Consider the following 20,423-nt stretch of genomic DNA (forward strand, 5'->3'; position numbering starts at 1 on the left):
TTCGTTATTCTTCGGTGTTATCGCGATATCTCTAAAATGAAGTAACGTTGACATCTTTTTCACTTTTTTTTCATGAGTGCAAGGGCCAGTGCTGCACAAAAGCTGATGATTTATAGAAAGAAACATTCTGACCAACTTTAAAACACAAGCCCAACAAAGCAAAGCAGTAATTTGAAGTTTTATTTTTGTGTATTTCTTTGGCATAGCCACATACCATCTCTGGTAATCTCAGTGGAACTTGCATAAATTAGCGTAGCATCCAAGGACTGATTTGATAGTATGCTATGCCATGTGTGTATCATACGTCATATGTAAACAAGAACAGAACATTACTTTGCAAACACTACGTTCTTTCTTGCTTAAGAAACCATCCTTTAAAATAATTTCCATTACAGAATACCTGTATCCCCTGCTTTGAATAATTGAAGTCTATTTTCAATTCATGTTTGCCTGATGACTTTCTTTCCTTGTTCAAAATCAATTTTATTTTTTATTTTCCTGCAGAAAATCCTCCCTGCCAAAGCACAAGTACTAGCAAAAGTAATGACAACAGTTCAGTTCCAGCAGCAGCAGTGAAGTGTCAACTACGCTAATTGGATAACATGTTTCACAAAATGCATTCATGATTTTAAGGAAGAACAGAGTCAAACTGTTTTGTAAAAATAGCCAACTTTATATTCTCAGAGTACTAAGACAGCTTTACAAACAGGATGATATGCACACAGCTTTCCTTCTCATCCCAAAAAATCAGACCAACCGTAGCTCTGTCTCACTCAGAGAACCAGAGAAAAAGGAAAAACAATGAACACACAGACCAATCAAAACAAGACAACAAAGGAGGCAAGGGAACTCTTCCCCTTGAGCATCATACTCATCCATCCATACTCATCGCTTCTGAAACCAGAACAACCTATCAAATAGCCACTGCAAGTGTTTCAACATTATATATTACATATTGACAAGTAGGAAGTGAGGTGAGAACGGTGAAGAGAGATTAAAATAACCTTTGCCTTTAATTCCTTCTACTTCATATAGGTGGTAAACTGTATGGCCAAACATAAAGCTTAACAGCAAAGAATTATTAAAAGATGGCATGTTACACGCAAAAAAAAATCTTTGTATAAAATAGGAAAAAAAACTGTAGGGAAAAAACAAGCAAACAAGAAATCCGTGCCAGAGTTGAGGAGGGTCAGGGGGCAATTCTCATTTACATATTGACATTGATTTGGTCGACATACAACCGAGTGCTGGGGTCCTTACTCTGGCCCCTCATTCTCTTTTCAAACCCACACACGCTCACACACAAACACGTTTGAAAAGAAAACAGTTTATCAACAGGCAGCATCCTTGCTTCCTCTTGACTTTTCCCACAATCAACGTTGTTCAGCACACACTGGTCACCGTGGCTGCTTCAGTCACACATTTCCTCCGGCAGCTCATGGGGGTTGAGGATGCCAGGCACGGACATCTGGAGCTTGTGTTTCTCCTCATGGGCTTGGCGCAGAGATGCCTCTCTCTCCTCCAGGAAGAGGTCTGTTGTGTCCTCGCCAGCAAACTCCTGCAGGACCACACAAGATGTTTAGCACCACTTACACTGGAATTTACATTCAAATTGGCCAAGCTGCCACTACTCCGCACAAACCCCCTGTGCACTCCAACACTAACAAAATAAAGATGCAGTCGCATGTTTTTTTAAATAATTTCAGTTGCTGAAAAGTTTGTGAAGCCTTTGCATATTACTATTTGTTCCAGTGTATCAGAGCAGAGTTTTGTCTTTTGATTCTGACAATTTTTGAAAGCAGCTCAGCATGTTTCTTTTTACTTACACCTATCCTTGTCAGTTTGTAGGCAGCAGCTGTTTTACTCACCTTGATCTGCACAAGGAAGTCTCTTAGGTGCTCCTTAAAGGCTGGTATGTCCTGATTCAGGCTGAACAGACCCGTCACAAACACCTTAACCTGGGCACTGGAGAAACAACACTCAATTAACCGCAGGTTTTTAAAAGCACACACACTCAACAAATACGACTTTTTCTTCCTTCTAATCTGATACACCACTCCAGTGATGGAATATACCTGCTGTTTATCTCTTGCTTTTTGACACCATCCAAAAAGTGGCAGCTTACTCTAGAAATCTGTCGCACACAGCTCACATAATCCTTTGGTGGTTCACCTGGCTACCTGAAGCCAGCAGTACTTACTCTTGCAAGTGAGGGAAGGCCATTTTAAGCAAGTTGGCAATGTACTCCTGTACATGTGCCTGGTTGTTCGCAGGGCTTGCGCTGCTCAGCGCAACACTGACCTTCCCCTCCTCCACCAGGTTAAACATGTAGGCCAATATGGTGGCATGCATGGTCAGACCTGCAGACAGGGCGGGGGAGCTTGTCAGTAACACATTATATTTGTGTGTTATTAGTTTTAGCAGATGTAGCAGCTTACTTGATGTGAAGCCACCAGCACTTTACCTGCAGTGTGAGATGTATCGGTGACAACAGAGAAAATGTGTTGCAGGATGTCACAGAAGTAGGTCTGGTAAAAGCTCTGTGCTGCTGCTTCCTCAGCAGACACATTCTGCAGGAGAGTGTACAAGATCTGTAGACCTGTAGAACACATGGCAACACTTATTAGAGCTTGCATGAATCATCTCTTGCTGAATAACACTTAAACACACTAACATTACCATAAATATCTACATGTTTTGACGTAGCCCCTTTACCATGGCAACATGGTAGCTTCTATAGGTCTGCTATTCTTCCTAATGCTAATGCTGTTTTTGTCTCGGGATCCCATCTCTGCATTTTGCAGATGAGGTGGTCCAGTTGGTTGATTCACACTAATGATTCCCACTCATGACAATGAAGCTAAATCTGAAACCATGGTTCTCAGCTGGAAAAGGGTAGAATGCCCTCTCTGGGTTGGGGATGAGTTACTGTCTCAAAGAGGGGGGTTCAAGTATCTCAGGGTCTTGCTAAAGAGTGGAGGAAGAATGGAGTGGAAAATTGACAGAACTGACAGAAATGGTCAGATTGGAGTGGAGTCTGCAGTGATGTGCCATGGTCTGTTGTGGTGAAAAGAGACCTGAGCTAAATGGCAAGGCTTTCAATTTACAGGTGGTCAATTTACATCTTCACACCAACGGTTGAGGAACTGTAGGAAGTGACCAAAGAGTGAGATTGGCTGAAATGAGTTTCCTCCTCTAAGGCTCCCTTAGTCAACACACAGTCTGGTGAGATGAGCTGATGCAAATTCAGACCTGTGTCAGCCACATTCCTCATTGTATGCTTGAAGGCCCAGATGATAGAGTCCAGAATCAGTTTGAACTGGGCTGGAGCGATGGACAGAAAAGCTGGGAAGCACTGAGAGGTGGCAGCTTGAAGGAGGTAGAAGAAATGGGTTCTGTGTTCTGGGAATTCTTCAAAGTCCTGAAGGCACAGGAGGAAAAACAAGTATGTCTTAGTTTGTAACCATAGTTTAATTTTTTGAAATTGTCATCAAAAGATTCTACTTGGTACAGACAAAAAAGTTCAAACAGACCTTGTTGATCATGTTCAAAGTGCACTCAAAGACAGCGTCAAAGATCTTGGGGATTTCACCAGTGATGTGGCCCCCCAATTTGTTGACTATGGTTGCCATGGTGCTAAGGACCTCTGGCTCCCTGGCAGCTGGGACATTCCTCTGGTAGTCAATAAGCACCGCCTCCAGCAGTGGGGGCACAAAGTTCTCTCCCACCTGGACCACAGAATTGCACGTTTTGAGTGTTTTTGTTATGGTTTATATGTTTTTAACAAACAAACTTTAGTATAACACCAATCACATTTGAATCAATGGCCAATTTATTTTGATCAAAAAGAGCAAAAATGAAGAATGACGCAACCTCTCATCACATAGTAAACACTATATAAATAAAACTAAATTTCCATTTGAATGTAGATTACTTAGTAGTACTTGTGTCACGAACATTTGTACTCTACTCCTACAGCTGAATGTTACACACCCAGTCTCCAAAGGCAGTGGAATAACTTTCTACTCTTAGCTTTTAATTATTAACACTGGAACCACAGTTTTTGTAAGACCTAAGCTAAGTTATTGCTGTGTTCAATTTGCCAGTAGTACTGTTTTTGTCTTTGCTGCTGACAGAGTAGTGAAGTCTTTGTTTGGAACAATGCTGAAAACACAAGTCATTATAAACAATTACAACTAGGGATGCAAATTATCGATTAATTCATTAATTATTAGTTGAATGACCTTATCGATCGATTAACGATTAATTGATAAGCGGCGATTTTCCTGGGCCTGAATTTCCCTCAGTTTCACTAAGATTAAAAGCTAAATATTGTTTACTGAAAAACTGCATGTCATATTCCTTAATGAGCTAAACTTAGTATAACAAAATCAATTGAATAAAATATGGTTTAGCTGTTGCATGTTAAACATAAGGAACATAAAATAAATCCTGAATAGAAAGCTAAACAAAATATTTGTGGGCTATTTACAAGTAAAAACATTAGCAGGGCCTCCTTTAGAACAGACACATTAAGATGTTACCTGTCCAGAAACATAAACATTGCTGTCTGAATGTGTTGTCGCTCCTCATAGCACACATACACAGACACATGTCCAGTCAGGCGTGTGTGCAGCTTGTTTACAGTGAGGGCAGCTACTGAGAGCATGTGTTCTATTCAACTAGCATCCTGATTAAAAAGAAAGAAAGACATTCCAAGTACTTCATGGGACCTGCGTATTCACAGCGAGCACATATGGAACAGCTGATTATCATGTGGCAGTTTCCTAACTTGGAATTTGTTTTGGGACTATATATTCGACTGAGCACGCTACGTGCGCACAGAGATCATGCAGCACCTGAAAACAAATTCCATCAACATACCAGCATGGCTAGGCTGCTAACAACTTTCCAACAGACAGCGCGTTGCTTGAAACAGTTTTCAATGCACGCTCTGTGTGTGTGTGGGCGGAACTCCACTGCCAATGTGGCACAATGTAGAGAGAGAAATGACACGCCGAGCAGAGGCTGCCACTCGTAGCGTCTTCAAAAAATCCAAAACTAAAATACTGCCGGGGCGATTAATTGACAACTAATTTAATCAATTAAATTCTTACCAACAATTAATCTAAAGTCGATTAACCGTTTACATCCCTAATTACTTTACCATCACAGAATCAGAATGGAGAAAACAAATCAAGGTCAGACTCACCATCTGAGGGTCGTTGGAGCGACTGACCCAGCCTGAAATCAGTTTCAGTGTCTCTCTCTTTACTGTCCTCATACTCCTGATCAAAGGCTGTTTTGTCACCATCTCACCTGTACAAAGAAAAAGAAGCCTGAATGAAGTCTACAAACACATAAAAACAAGTAGGTATTTACTTTAGGTAAATTAACACAAATGCAGGTAGTAGACAACTACTGACCATTACTCTGGATGGCTGAGGAGATGTTTTCACTTAGACATTTGTAGACGTTAAGCATGTCCAGATAGATACGTCCCAGCTGGACAACAAAGGGATGACCCACAGCTTTGCAGGCTCTGACGTTTGTCTTCAGAATGCTGCCAAGCTGACGCACTGTCTCTGCATCCTTCAGGATGTCCACATTCTGCAGTAGAGAGTCCACAATCAACACATTTTAAGACAGACCAACAACAGCATCAATTAAAAAAAACAGAATAAATGAGTGCTTTAACACAAAATGAGGATTCTAAGTCTGCCTTCTGTCATCCTACCTTGGTGGCTTGCTGGATGATGCTGTCCCACACCTGGTTAGGCAGCAACATGTACTTCTCTATCAAAAGTTCTTGAACTGCTTGATCAGTCTGAGCTCCAATCATGTAGCCCACTGCCTCATAAAATGTATGGACCTGCAGACAGGAAGGGGGCAGGGATTAGATTTAACTTTAGCGTATGTTTGAAAAATATAAAATAAAAACAAGTATGCCATTACAAGTAACAACTAAAAAACTCAACATTGTGCCAGTGCTGAGCTTTGATGGGACCTTTGATAGTCCAGGCTCACCTGCTGAGGCTGCAGGTCACAGATGATGGTGTTGATGTTGTTGAGGATCTCATCAATAAATGGCATCACCTCTCCCACCTGAACCTGAACAAAATGGCGCCGGCACTTTTGGGCTATCTTAATGAAAGTGTCGCACGCCATGTCTTGCACACCATCATGGGTCTCTGTGTGATTAAGAATGACAAACCATTAGAAATCAGAACAAATCTATTTACCCAATGGCATTAACACATTTTAACACGGGTATGTGTCAGACCTGGATTAAAAAGTGATACACTGTAATGGAAGTGATGTGGAAGAGGTTTTACCATGCATAAACTCAAACAGCTTGTTGACGACAGTCTTGAGAAACTTCCAGTGTGCCCGCAGGAATCGGGGATATTGACCCACGATGTACATGATGTTTGATGCAATTATGGCTTTGTTGTCTTTACCTCTCTTCTGCTCACACAAGCCAAGCAGGTCCTGCCCACAAAAAACACAGTGTTAAGTTCAACATGCACACGATGCGGTATTGTAAGTGGCCTAGTTAGCATTCCTAGCCAACAGTAGTTGTCTAAAGCAATGTTTCTGTCACACACAGTTATACTTCATTCTTTCTGTTTAATGCTGATATTATGCAATTCTTAATCGTCCCACCTTGATGACAGTCACCAGGAACCTTTTTTCATCTTCCTCGTGCATTGCTCCACTGATAGAGCCAATTGCCCAGCAGAGCATATTTAGGTTTCTCCATGACCACTCCGTGCCATTCACTTGGTTGTGGAGCTTCTCCGTCATGATGCGTTCAGTATCAGCGTAGTCAAGATGTGTCAGATACACTACACAGAGGAAACAAGATGAGTGAATGAGAATCAGAATCAGAAATACTTTTTTAATCCCAGGAAGAAATTGCTTAATGATAGATAATACATGATACATAGTGCTACAAAAGCAATCTGCTACTAACCAACCTTGTGTAACAAGATGTTATATTGTTTTACACTATAAAGTCTAAGTCTAAATCTAAAGTCTAAATTAATGCAATGCAAGAACTGTCTAACTTAGACTTACCAAGAGTCTCCCTCATGTTCTTGTAGAGGTTGATGGCATCCGTGTCCTTCATAAACTCCCTGACCACCTCGCCTTGGTCATTCTCCACAACCAGCACCTCCTCTGGTTTAGCCATACGGCTCACCATTAGCAAACGCACCTGCAAGATAAAGCGGAGGAGAAAGCATGTCATTGTCATTGTAAGCAAGTTGAAATTTTCATATCAGTCAATATACTGTCTTCTTGAGACCACCAACTGGGAGGTGCTGTGTGGATCACATGAGGACATCGACACTGACACGGCATTACAGACTATATAAACTTTTGTTTATATATTTAGAAAAAACTGTGCCCACCAGGACAGTGTGGCGTTTCTCTAACAATAAACCACGGGTGACTCCTGAGCTGAAAGCCCTGCTGAACCAGAAGAAGAGGGTTTTTAGGTCAGGAGACAAAGAGGAGATGAGGAAGTTGCAGAAAGAACTCAAAAGGAAAATAAAAGAAGGCAAGGACACAGAAGAAAGGTGGAGGGGCAACTACAACAAAGGAATGTAAGGGAGGGCTGGAGAGGCCTGAAAACACAACACAGACAAGGGGAAATAAACTGAATCTGTTTTTCAGCATTCAGGATCCACTCCCCCCACTACCACCAGGCCCCAGACGAGTGTGCACCCCCAACGTGTCTTCCTCAGCTTCCACCAGCATCAATGTCTGTTCTCATCTCCTCACCATACTGTGCTTTTTTAACCTGAACCTCAGCCTGGAGAAGCTTCCTGTTCTGTGGAACACTTCCTGTGTTGTTCCAGTCCTAAAGACTGCACAGGTCAGGGAGCCCAACCACTTTACACCTGTGGCTTTAATGTCTCACCTAATGAAGACCACAGAGAGGCCAATCCTGAATCACCTCCGACCCCATGTGAGCCCCAAGCTGGACTCCCTGCAGTTTGAGTACCGGCCTGGCATTGGAGAGGATGACGCTGTCATCTACTCAATCCCTGCTGCACCGTGAGTAGGGTGGAAGTGCCATGATGTTTTTTGGGTTCTCCAGTGCTTTTAAGGCCAATCAACCAGCACTGCTCATTGGAAATCTGGAAGGCGCGGGGGTTGACAGCCAGCTGACTGCATGGACTATTGACTATCTCACCAACAGAACACAGTATGTGAAGCTCAAAGACTGTGTCTGATCAGGTAGTCTGCAGCACGGGGGCTGCACAAGGGACGGGGCTCTCTTCTTTTCTGTTTACTCTCTACACATCGGATTTCCACTATGCCACACCCAAAGGTTCTCTGATTATACAGCCATTGTTAGAAGTGTATCTGAAGGTATGGATCTGGAAAAAAGGAAGGTGGTCAAGGACTTTGTTGACTGGTGTTAACTCAATCACCTTCACAGGAGGATGTTGGCCAAGCTGTCAAGCATCCGGAACAACCCCTCTCACCCTCTGTATGAGACAGTGGGAACTTTGAGTAGCTTCTTTAGCCACACTGCTGCACCCTCAATGCAAATTGGATCACTAACGGAGTTCCTTTGTCCCGACAGTAGTCAAACTGTACAACAACGGTATCACATAGAACTGCTGCTGTGTTCTTTTTTTCTCTGCATCTTATCTCTTAGAAGTATGTATATGCATTACACATGGTGGCATATTAACAATTTAAAAACATTATTCTAATACTGAAAACTGTAGTGCTTTGCATTTGGATACATTCATTGTACTACAGTATTGTATTGACATGGCTACACAATGTGAGGACCAAATTAGGTTGTGCATGTGTGATGGTAGTTATACCTGGGAGAGGACAGGCAGGTAGAGGTGTCTGCGTGGGGGGACATCAGACAGTAATGGAGTGCTGGAGGTAGAAAAGGGGCTCTCCCTATAGAGCTCTGCTGCCAGGTGGTTCCAGTACTCCAGACAGATCTTAAAAATCTCTGTCTCCTCCACCTCAGACACCAATAGCATGTAGTGGAGGGCCTGGAAGGGGAAAAGTGTAGATTAGACAATGTATAGAGATTACCTACAGAGAACTCCACAAAATCTTAAATCTTGTTATGTTCATTAAGCGACATAAGGCTATAACTATCATTTTTATATCTCCCATATCTAAAATGATCTTAATCAGCCTAAACAGGGTTTAGAAGACGAGCTTTAAAGTCATAATGAAAAACGCTGTAAAAATAATTCATACTGACTGATTTAAGTGCACAACAGGACAGTGCTACTGACAGGCAGAACACACAGGCTGTTACATGGGACAATGTTCTGACAATCTGAACATGACCTTATAAGAGCACCCAAATGAATTGAAATGAATTTCACTTGAAAAGTCAAAGACCTCCTCACTGAGCAGTTTTAGGGTGATTATATTGTTCTGGCAGAGACTGAAAGAGCACACAAGTGCCCCAACATATTGAAATGTATTGTTGTTTTCCTTTTTCTGTTTACGCACTCATTTGTAGTGTCCTGGCACGTTTTCATGGCCTGCACTTTTTGCCAGTATTTCTACTGCTGCTGCTACCTTGCAGTCTCCCACTGAAACAATTATTGGCCTGTACTTATGTAATTGGACGGAGCCACAATAAGGTGGTGGTCTTTCCTACTTTAATAGCTTCCAAATGTATACCACTGCAAAGGTCGCCACAGGACACCACAAACAAAAAGCTGGAAAAGCAACAACTGGATAAGAAAGCTATACACACAGGAAATGACTAAAAACCAGCATTACAGGGCAGAAGGTTGCTTACAACACACCAACAATCATTACATTTTACCTTCCCCATGATAAACAAAACTAAAACCGACCAGAGAAAAGGTAATTTTGTCCTACCTCCATCAGAGTCTCCCGCAGGTTGGGTCTTTTCTCAACAAGCTGGCCGTGTTCTTTGAGGAAGGTGCAGAGGAACAGGCTTAGGTTCTGAATGAAGTTCTGCTCGTCATCCTTCCCATTGGCATAGGCCACTCTGATGTTAGTGTTCAAAGGCAGCATCTGACCAAATACCAACACATTACTTCAAAGCCTCACAGTATTTTATCATTTATAATAATTATCATACTTTATTTTACCGTAGATGTTTTGGAATAATTGCATTTGAAGGGTATTTGTTACATTTACTGAAAATGTGTTTGCTTTTAAACCACTGAGCCCCTAGGATAAACATGTCATGAAACTAGATTAAAAACTCACAAAGCTACTTGGCAAACATTACCTGCTCAGGAAGACCATTTAACATTAAATGTGGGGAAACTAAATGGAAAATGCTTGTTAATTGAAGAATTAACATTTGGAAACTAGGTAGCTGAGGAAAGTCCTGGGAAACGCTGCTCTATGTAAACATAAGAGATAAAATGGAATGGAAAATACCATTCATACAGTCACACAGAGGGCAACTGCAGGCAATTAACTTAAGCACCACTTAACATGATTGTGTGAGTATATACCTGTTTGAGCTGGCACATGGTTAGGGTAAACAGGTTGACAAACTGCTCCTCGTACTGGTTGACACTCACTCCAGCAATTTCTGTCAGGCATTTCAGTGTAACATTCCGAAACATGGGCACGTTCAAGAACTGAAACCGAAATAAAACAAGTCTGGTCAGTGTTCTGCCATCCATTTATCTGTCTAACCCATCTTCTTCTCTAATGCTCCAACAGTTTTGTTAATGCCTCACTGATAGTGTCATGTTTAACCACAGGGACTCCTTTCGGCTGTTCCCTTATTTGTGTGTAAATGATGAGCTTTCAGCAACTTTCTCAGTCTGTACTTTGACACAAACATATGCATATGAATATTGTTATCTTATTTACCATGCCATTGTGAGTTTGCTGAATATCTCTTAACTGATTTACCTTGTAGACAAGAGTGTTTATGAGTTTCGTCTCAAAGATGTAACCTAAAGGAATCCAATTCAGGAAACGGAGGAGAGTCTCCAGTGTGGCATGAACCAGTGGGGCATTCTGGGAGTTTTCCTGTACAAACAAAACAAAGTATATGTGAGAATGGATTACTATTGAACAACGCAGGAAGATGCTGAGAACGGCTTGTCTTTTTTGACATCATCTTACCATTACAAACTGACACAGCTGGAATATTTGGGAGAATTCATTGCACATACTGAAAAAGGAAAAAAAATCAGTTAGGATCATGGCTGAAGACAGAGCAAAAACATACTGCAAGCTAACACATTACAAGGATAAATACAATCTAGTCATCATAACTTTGAACCAGAAATAGATTAAAGCATAATTATTTTAGCTCAACAACATCTTGGCTCACAGGTCATATTTGAGCAGTCACCTGTCTTTAAGGTGCTTGGCTTTCAGTTGGGTCATCTGGCCACTTGAAAAGTCAAAGACCTCCTCACTGAGCAGTTTTAGGATGATCATATTGTTCTGGCAAAGACTCTCACTAGTCCGACTTGCACCCACAATGTCACTGATGAAGGTGGGCCAGTGTTTGGGCCATTCTTGCTTCAGGATCTAACCAGTCAGAAAGGATAAGCTTTGTCACCAGGCCCATTATGTCACATCAACCATTGTTCAAGCAATCTGACATTTATTTACCTGTACCAGGATCATGTTAAGCTTTGAAATGTACACTCCTTCTTTCTGCAAGTAAAGTTTAGAACAGTATCAATGATATATCCAGCACACACAATCAGTATCACATGGGAACTTCACTGCAGTATTTGAACACACATGAACTCACCTCCATGTTTGCAGGATCTGAGGAAGTCTTGATGATCAACCCAACAACATACTTTTTGATTCCTAAAAACAACAACACCACGTGATTTTTTTTCTTCTAGAAAACAGAAAAACAATGACAAACCTACTACTACTAAAAAACTACTCATTTTTACCATCACACTGATTTCTTGGGAGAATCTTCCAACGTGTCTTGATGACCGCCTCCAAAATTTGCAGTGCATAATACTAGAAAAAACAAATATTTGATAGCTTTGAAAAAGATGCAGTCACAAATTGTCCACTGGCCAAGAACAATAAACAAAACAAGGGTTTACCACTGCATGCGCAATGCCATATGTTCTTAGAAACAACACTGTGCACCCACAAGCACGTGTAGTGGATATAGATAAACAGTGTAGCATAGGCAATCACACCTGGGCTTTATTTATTACAACTCAACTAACTAACTAATATGAAAACTGCAGACATTTGTCTGATTGAGAAGCTCCAATAAACACTAGACTAAAGGGATAACAACTATAAATCCTCACTTCTAGAAGACCATTGCCTGTTGTGGATAAACTGATAAGCATCAGCACTGAATTTTCCCTGACAAATAAAACAACAAGCATCTGTGATAGAAAATTACAGTTTTATGATATATGTTCATACTTTAGTATTCATGTTCTGAGAGAACTCCAAGATAGTGTCCACCCGTGTCCAGGCATCTGGATGGTCCTTCAGGTTCGTGAGCACTTCCTGGGCCACTCGTTGCTACAGGACAATAACACAGCAATGAATCCACTTTAGATCTATTTATCTATCTATTAAATGTATTTACGCTCATCATAACCAATAAGAATTTTAGCAAGTGCAGAGAAATAATGCTAATTAATGAATTCTTGAAGTGGCCACCATACAACGACAACCAAAAAGGGCTTCTTATTTCAAAAAATTACCCTGCAGAATGTATCCTGCCTCGTTTCAAGGAGTCCACACTGGAAAGGAGGAGTTACCTGGGATCCAATGTCATGGTACATGGAGTTGACAACATTGTCCAACAGGTTGATGTCCAGTTTTTGATTGAAGTCCAGCAGCTGTCTGGCTGGGTGATCTGCCAACATCGTCATTTCTGCTGGCATAGAGATTCTGATAGGGGACAAAAGAAAACTGAATGAGAACTGAATTCATCGACTCCAACAGCCCTGTAAGCAGCATTGAAACACAAAACATGCATGTACAAATGAGACTGCAATAAAAAAAGGTTTTATTCTAAATGAAACGCTGACGCGCTAAAATTGCGAAATGAATTACAAGAACAACAAGTAAGGTTAAACGGAGACAAGTTATTGTTGTTAGACCAAAACATCTTCAAACGCTTCGGTCAACCCTCGTGGAACATTTATGACAGACGCTGCAAGAAATCATAAAGTGGTAAAATATGAAACACCGCCCCCACCTGGCTAACTGGCGGTACTGAGGCGCATTTACCACAACCTGACCCGATAGACCAGTATAGTTATTAACAAGGCCAATTACAAAACAATTGCAGTACAGGGAAATAGATGACGGCGCCAGTCCGCAGGACTCGGTGACTAATAGCCCATGTTCTGAGTTATTACTCACTAATCCCCACATAAGTTACTTTTAAAACTGCTGAATGCTAACGTTAGCCCACGTTGGCTAAGTTAAAGAAGATCGGGCTCAACTTACCTGGTATGTGGTGTCCGCTCGTCAAAAACAAGTACCGGCTGTCTGATGTGAGTTGTAGCGAAAGACCGAAAAGTCAATACTCTAAATACTTTAAAAGCTGTGCAGCGTTATCTCATGGCACACGTTTACCGTCACATTCGTTAGCCAAACGCTAATGTTAGCTTTCCTAGATGACACTACCAGTCCGCACTATTTCTAAAACGCCCTTTCGCGGGATACTTAACGATTTTTGGCGATGTATTTAAATGTTCCCGTAGTTTACAACAGCCAACTATTTCGTGTCTTCAGTTATTCTGAAGCATTTTTCTCCTTTAGCTGTCAGTGACTGCATCCGACTCCCACCAGGCTAATAGCTACTTAGCATGCTAATAGAAAAGTCAATGATGATCTAGGTCTACGAGCTAATGTAACGTTAAGCTAAGCTAACAAGACATATTCACGGAGTCACACTTGGAGCGGTATTCCGGGTCATAATCACGAAGTGAAAGAGTCTCGTTTTATTTCTGGTTCTACTCGCACACACTGTTGGACAGCAGAGATGTTTTAATGCGTGCAAGTGTGCTCTTCCTCTAAGCTCATGCTTCCAACCACGGACCGGTTGAAACCGGTTGAGACCAGGATATTCATTCTCGGTGTTTCGGCCCGTCGCGCGCCGCGTAAAATTTGGACTATGTTTCCGCCCATTCGACGTATGATTCGTTCAGCGAGTGGTGTCGTCACCGCTGGTCATAAGCTGGGTGGAGCTGTCAGTCAGCCTCCATCTCCCGCCCACTCTACAGGCTTTAGTTTGACCTCTAATGACACGAAACATTTATTTTAATGTATATTGTAATTATAAAATAAATAAATAAATGCACTTGCTGTGTTTAAATAGCAGTCAATGGATTTATTGTTCAGGGTTAATAATGACGATCACAAGTACTAAAAAATGTGGTAACAACATGATGTTATAAACCATCTGATGATCCTTCATGTGAAAAGCTGTCAACTACCACCACCATCCATGAAGCAAAGATTCATGAATTCAAAAAAGTAAATCATTAATACGGTTTTAACATTGGGCCTGTACAAACATACCATTACAATCAATGTGGAGTACAGTTAGGATATACACCATGCTTTTCCCCCTATGACAAAATACAGTGTGTATGGTGCAGCTGACCTAGGGCTGTGCCTAAAGTCAGATAGGTGTGAAACTTGTGCTTTTTGTTTTCACAAGTTCATCTCATGTGTATTGCTTCTTCCAAGAAAACCCAGTGTCCAGCTCTCTACAAAGTGTTTATATCTTCACCTTAAGTTCAGTTCAATTTCTTTTTACATTCCTAAATGTGTTTACTTGATTGCACAATGACAAAAGTCCAGCAATAACAAGTATCTTCATTTGCCTGCTCACTTAATTTCTTAATGTGTTTATTTTACTCTTGAACATGTGATGACATCAGTCTCTTGTTTCCTGCAGTCTTGTGTCAGCATCATGCTCACTGTCATCTGAGCAATTCTCATGATCATCTGAGTAATGATAGCTTTCATCAGAATAGCGGTGATCATCACCACAGTAATCCTCGTCTTCATGCTGACTGCTGGTGTCCTGAGTATCTCTGCAGTTTAGGGAGGCCTGGTAATTCTCCTCTTCCTCATCTCTCTGTGCTTCCTTCTCAGCTGGATCATCCACATCATCATCATCGTCATCATCATCATCATCCAGGAAGACCTTTCTGTAGTGAACTGGTTTATACCCCATATCTGAATCATCCAGGTCACTGATCAACAGAAAGCAGCAAAGAACCACTGTTAGTCATGAGATGTACACTTACTGATAGTAATCATTCCATACTTGATTTCTTTAGCCATTGCTGTGCGATATTTACCATTTTCATAAACATTCTTGATGAGATCTTGTCAAACCTTGTCAGAACTAAATGTTAGCAGTGATGTCATAGCTTTACCTCTGTTTGCTGTCACTGGAAAGGGGGGCTTTGCATGCGGGTCCTGATTCGGCTGCTTTGCTGCTGATAAACTCCTCAGTCACGTTACACCCTTGCAGCGTCTCAGTGTAGCGCTTCTCTGCTGCCTGTTTGGCATTCATCTGTTATCAAACAACATGTTCAGAAAATTAGTGCAGTCTTTGTCATGGGAAAACAATAAAGTGATGGAAAACTGTAATCTTAATCTTTAATCCATAAAGGTTCCTTCATTTCTTTCAGGTTCCTGAATCAGACATGTATAACATTGGAGCAATGACTGCACTGCATTCATATGTCAGTTTTGTACATCTATATGAAATATGAACATATGTACATATCTGAAAATGTACTAACATGGTTGGTTTGCAGGTTAAAAGATGAGAATGACTGACCTGTGCAACCTGCTCTAACAGCAGTGGCCTTCCCTTCACTCGTTCTTTCATCTCTTTAATCTCCTGCTGATATTCTTTTTTGCGCTGAAGGTCTTGTTTCCTGCAAAGAACACAGAAATATAGATGACATCTATATTCAGGTCAGACTGCAGTATTGTTTCTGTGGTACCTGAATTCTTTGAGTTTGCTCTGGTGGGTCTGTGAGAGAGCCTGGTGGGGGTCGTTGGCGTGGGCACGTTTTAAAACCACCTTCTGCAGCTTTTTCTCTCTGTGCTTCTGCCTCTCCTTCCACCGCTCCTCATCATCTTCAGCCTTCTTCCTCTGGTCCAGCGCCTTTCTACTCAGGAAAACAATTCAGTTACAGATGAAGCAAGATCTGGAGGTGGAGGGGACTAGGGCAGGAAGAGGGCTTGGAGTTTTGGAGTGGATGTTGGGATATGGGAATGCTGGGAAAAGAAACCTCCGCAAAACTCAGCCTATAAGGAGTTCAAACACAGGGGGCAGCTGCTGGCACTGAGGTCAATGTGTCTAAACAGGATGTTAGAGCCACTGTGGCTGACCTCTGTCTGGGTTCAAACGTGTCATTTTCCTGTTTGACCAGAAGGTGGAGCATGTGGTGGTGTGAAGGTATAAGGTGTGCATCACTTCAGGGTTGTTGGCCGGAGGAACCACACAGTTTTTTGACTGTCAGGTAGCGTGTCATGATGCATTTGATTTTATTCAGCATGTCATTTGTGGTTCTCGTTAATTATATGTGGATTAATGATCAAATATCTTGAGTGGACATGACGGTGTCAGAATAAAAATGCACTTATTAATCATATGGAAGTTTGGACTGTGATTTATGACACGTCAGGAAGAAATCACAGTGACTCTGATTTATCTTTTGTTGTGAGGTTAAGGTAAATCAAGTCAACACACAGGACATCTGAGTTCTCAGGACTTCTATATATCGACTAGAACAGTGGAAGCCTTTGGGGTCCTAACAGGGTACCTCACAGCCTCCTGGCGCTTTTTTGTGGCCTCTGTGACTTTGGCAGGCAGGAGCTCCATGCTGCCTGACAGGGACGAACATAGGCTTGAGTTTGGCGTCCTAGCCGACTCGGAGCAGATGTACGGCCAGCGCTGCATCCGAGGGCTGCTCTGCTCCTTCTCGATATCAGCCAGGATCCGTTCTCGGTGGGAGGAAATCTGTGATGTTCTCAGATCAAAGGGTTCACATGCCGTTGTAGGTTTCACTTGCTTTCGTTTCTCCAGATCCTTCTGGAAGCGTCTGTAACTTGCATTGAAATCAGGTACCTCTTTGTTGATCTTTGGCCTGTGAAAGAAGCTGTCATCGCCTCCAGATCCATCACTGCCTTTGTTCTTTTTACGCTCACTGAGTCCCCGTGTGAGCATGCTGGGAGGCAAAGAAGCCTCGAGGAGCATCTCCTGAGCTCTCATCTGTATCTTTATGGACCGGTACAGCTGTTCTTCTTTCATCTTCTCCCCTGAGGCAGCTGCATACACAGACTTCGGCACAGGCTTGGCCTTGAAAGGTTTAACTTTCTCCTGGTCAGATGCTTGTGAGTGCTGTAGTTGTTTCTGCTCTTTCTTTAGTCGCTCTCTCTCTAGGAAGCTGAAAGGTTTCTGTATGGTTTGTGGTTGCTTCTCCTCTCGGTCTTTCGTGGCCCGCCGTCGTTCTTCGTGCCTCTCCTGCAATTCTTCATAAAGCGGCAGGTGAACATGCGCAGGTACAGGGCTGGCACGGAATTTCTTCTGGCACTCTGTCAGCTCCTCCAGTTGCCTTCGCAGCTCTGCGTTCTCTCGTTCAATCTCTGAACGTGTTTTAATGCCACGCTTTTGCCTCTCAGCCTCACGCATCATCATCTTGAAGGGTTGTGGGACGGTCACTCTATGTTTCCAGTCCTCCTGCTCACCGTCTTTATTCCCCTGACTCTTTTTTCCTTTTCTCTTGTGTGCATTCTTCTGACCTCCTGGCAGACTGTGTAGGGAGGAGGACAACATGCACTGATCATAGGGGGACAGCTTAAAGTCTTTCCACATGTTCTTGATGTGCTCCTTGGGAGAACAGAGCAGGCCTTTCTCCACATCATTACTGGCAGCTTCATCCTCATCAGAAGAGTCAGATTGTCCAGTGCCCCATCTGAGTTCAACAGCAGAGTGCGATTTCCTCAAGCGGTGTGAAGCAACTGGGCTGTTATTGGTCTGTATGGACCTACCAGAAACAAACAGATCAGTGTGTTAAAGACTTACCCGGTATTTTCTTAATAATAAGGGCCTTTTGAAAAACATCTGATGGGCAGAAAACATGCTCTAATCAACTGCAAAATGAGCACATCAAAGAATTTGTCAGCTATTGATCATTTCCTCAAGGACTAAGTCTCTGACATTAAAGCAGCAAATCATCTAAAAACTATTAGAAATGCCAATTTGCCTCAAACTTTTCTCCTAACCAAGTATAATCGCACACATTTATAGTGCAGAAAATGATGATTCAAGTGGTTGGAATGTATTATTGTTTACTTGCCAGATACAGTCTGCTCAGCACATTTTATAACATTGTGGTTTCAATATAATGGGGGATCTGTTCACACCATATTTACTCACTTGCAGAGAAGTACGTGTTACTAGGCAGTTTATAACCCTGTGAATATCTGGAAATCAAGGGTGGGTAAAACAAAAAAGGACAATTAAAAACCACCCCATGTATGGAGTAGGAGTAAGATCCACATTTCCATTAGTGGACTGCTTTTATTATCAGAATCAGAAATACGCTATTAATCCCAGGGGTAAATTGCTTACAATCCAGGTGCTCCATGCTCAGAAACAGGTTTGAAATATAAAATAGGGGAAGGTTAACTAGCAAGTGAATGAAATAAAATAAAAAGTCACACAAGGTAGTCATATAATACAACTAATATTATATCTATTTAACCCGATGCATTAAGTTGAATTTTATAATTAGAAACTATCATTTTATTTTAGCCTAAATGGATGAAAAAAGCAACCAACCTTTGCCCTGTGTTATCTATGGGCTCCAAGGACTTCAGCTGCAGCTTTTGCCGATACATGCTCTCCAGCTCAGCCATGGTGCGCAGGTGGGCCTGCTTCAGTTCTCCCAGCTTGCTGTAGTATTCCTTATTGGAGAAGAAGATCTCCCTCAGGTCCAGGTGGTCTCCAGCTGCTCTGTAGTTGCTTATCATGTAGGAATCTCCCCTCTCCAGATAGTCCTCATCACAGAAATCAGAGCCTGAGTCTTCATAGTCCAGCTGAAATGGTCAGTGATCATTTTCAATGTAAATCCTTTCCAAGTTCGACACAAATAATATTATTTTTATAGAATACTTTATTGTTTAAGGACTGTCAGACAACATGTGTATGCTTATTACAGTTTATGGCGTTGGCCTGACTGCCATGCCCTCTTAAGTAGAGTGGTAGGGGCGCTAAGGCTCCTCCAGGTTTAAGCCTATTACAGTCCCTCAGTAGAGACGTGGCCCATATGGCGGATCACTAAGTGCAGCTTACCATAAAAGGGCTCGAAAGACACACCCTGAATCAGGTGTCTGGCTCCATTAGTGCTCGCAGTATCACGGGCTGTTCATCAAGAAAGTCAGTGAAATGGGACAAATACTCTAAAATCCACGAGGAGAGCAGCAGCAGACCTTTGTCCAGTGAATAAATAAGTGTTTAGGATAAACTGAGTGGGACGTCTGGTAATCTAGTCAAGACGGAAGTCTATAAATAGTCACACAAACACAGTATACACTTTAAATCCCTTCACAACACGACTGACCTGGAACTGCCACCGACGCGTTGACTGGACAAGATCAGACTAAAATGCTTAGTCTGGATAAAAGGAGAGGAAAATTACTTTAAACCCAAAAGTAGTGTCATGATTCTGCTGCGCTCAGACAGGACTGAAGTGATGAGTTACATCACTTGCTAAACAGGATCGGACCTTCAGCTGTGATACTTGACGCCATCCTTGTCTGTCTCGATATTGTAAAACAAGCCACTAATTCAGCCACTAATTCCATCCTGAAATGCGGTAGTCATTTATTTATTGTTAAAGTCGCCACCTTTAATAGTTTGTATCTGTAAAAAGAGGGTGAAAAGCTCTGAATCAATCCCCTGTAATAGTGTTGTTATCGTATTTACCTCCTTCTCGTAGTCCCGGTTGTCTATGTGAGCTGTAGCCGAGTAAGGCAGCACTCTCTCCCGCTCATATGAGGCTAGCGGCGCTTTGGTGTGCGGGTCTACCGGCGTTTTCAAACACGACGTGACCAGAACGTTTGTCCGGTGGGCGTTCGCCATGGTTTAAGTTTTACTACGTCTGTACTCTAAACCGAGGGAGTGACCACGCCGACTTGGTAGAATTACCCGAGAAGACAGCGCTGTCGCCGGAACCAAAGCAGTGTGGCAACAGGTGAGTCCCTAGCAACGGAAAAGCTTGGTTGGGAAGGAAGTGACGTAACAGACAGGAAATAACTACGGGAGCATTTAATTCAACAGATAATAAAGTTTTACCAAACGAGAAAATGAATCCTAAGTGTTTATTTTCCATTGCAGAAAACTAAACAAAAGATCAAAATATTCTGGGAATCAA

General features: G+C 42.1%; 2 protein-coding genes across 2 annotated transcripts; both read right to left on the reverse strand.

Moving 5' to 3' along the window:
* Window positions 1-650: 650 nt before the first annotated feature.
* LOC114438723 (exportin-1-like) lies at window positions 651-14,074 on the reverse strand. The gene is made up of 25 exons (XM_028410251.1): window positions 13,459-14,074; window positions 12,762-12,894; window positions 12,418-12,519; window positions 11,919-11,991; window positions 11,765-11,826; window positions 11,620-11,664; window positions 11,354-11,535; window positions 11,122-11,170; window positions 10,906-11,025; window positions 10,497-10,625; window positions 9,886-10,044; window positions 8,850-9,032; window positions 7,081-7,219; window positions 6,667-6,848; window positions 6,336-6,492; window positions 6,028-6,191; window positions 5,738-5,872; window positions 5,427-5,610; window positions 5,213-5,319; window positions 3,534-3,728; window positions 3,253-3,421; window positions 2,465-2,599; window positions 2,201-2,360; window positions 1,869-1,965; window positions 651-1,558 (listed from the first exon to the last, which is right to left on the reverse strand). The coding sequence occupies exons 2-25, from the start codon at window positions 12,885-12,887 to the stop codon at window positions 1,412-1,414; spliced, it is 3,201 nt and encodes a 1,066-aa protein (XP_028266052.1). The 5' UTR covers window positions 12,888-12,894; window positions 13,459-14,074; the 3' UTR covers window positions 651-1,411.
* A 516-nt stretch (window positions 14,075-14,590) lies between these two features.
* On the reverse strand, window positions 14,591-20,209 carry fam161a (FAM161 centrosomal protein A). The gene is made up of 7 exons (XM_028410553.1): window positions 19,976-20,209; window positions 18,830-19,086; window positions 16,809-18,032; window positions 15,984-16,151; window positions 15,815-15,914; window positions 15,405-15,544; window positions 14,591-15,218 (listed from the first exon to the last, which is right to left on the reverse strand). The coding sequence occupies exons 1-7, from the start codon at window positions 20,129-20,131 to the stop codon at window positions 14,897-14,899; spliced, it is 2,367 nt and encodes a 788-aa protein (XP_028266354.1). The 5' UTR covers window positions 20,132-20,209; the 3' UTR covers window positions 14,591-14,896.
* Between the last annotated feature and the right edge of the window lie 214 nt (window positions 20,210-20,423).

This window comes from Parambassis ranga, chromosome 1, assembly GCF_900634625.1.
Source record: "Parambassis ranga chromosome 1, fParRan2.1, whole genome shotgun sequence".
Taxonomy (NCBI): domain Eukaryota; kingdom Metazoa; phylum Chordata; class Actinopteri; family Ambassidae; genus Parambassis; species Parambassis ranga.

Coding starts and splice junctions, on each gene's coding strand:
- LOC114438723 (XM_028410251.1), bottom strand. CDS start 12,887: ATGCCAGCAGAAATGACGATGTTGGCAGATCACCCAGCCAGACAGCTG. Junction 11,992..12,417: donor CTCAGAACATGAATACTAAA/GTATGAACATAT, acceptor TGTTTTTTCTAG/TATTATGCACTGCAAATTTT. Junction 2,361..2,464: donor CGATACATCTCACACTGCAG/GTAAAGTGCTGG, acceptor CCCTGTCTGCAG/GTCTGACCATGCATGCCACC.
- fam161a (XM_028410553.1), bottom strand. CDS start 20,131: ATGGCGAACGCCCACCGGACAAACGTTCTGGTCACGTCGTGTTTGAAA. Junction 16,152..16,808: donor AAGCGCCAGGAGGCTGTGAG/GTACCCTGTTAG, acceptor TTTCCTGAGTAG/AAAGGCGCTGGACCAGAGGA. Junction 15,545..15,814: donor TGTTAGAGCAGGTTGCACAG/GTCAGTCATTCT, acceptor GTTTGATAACAG/ATGAATGCCAAACAGGCAGC.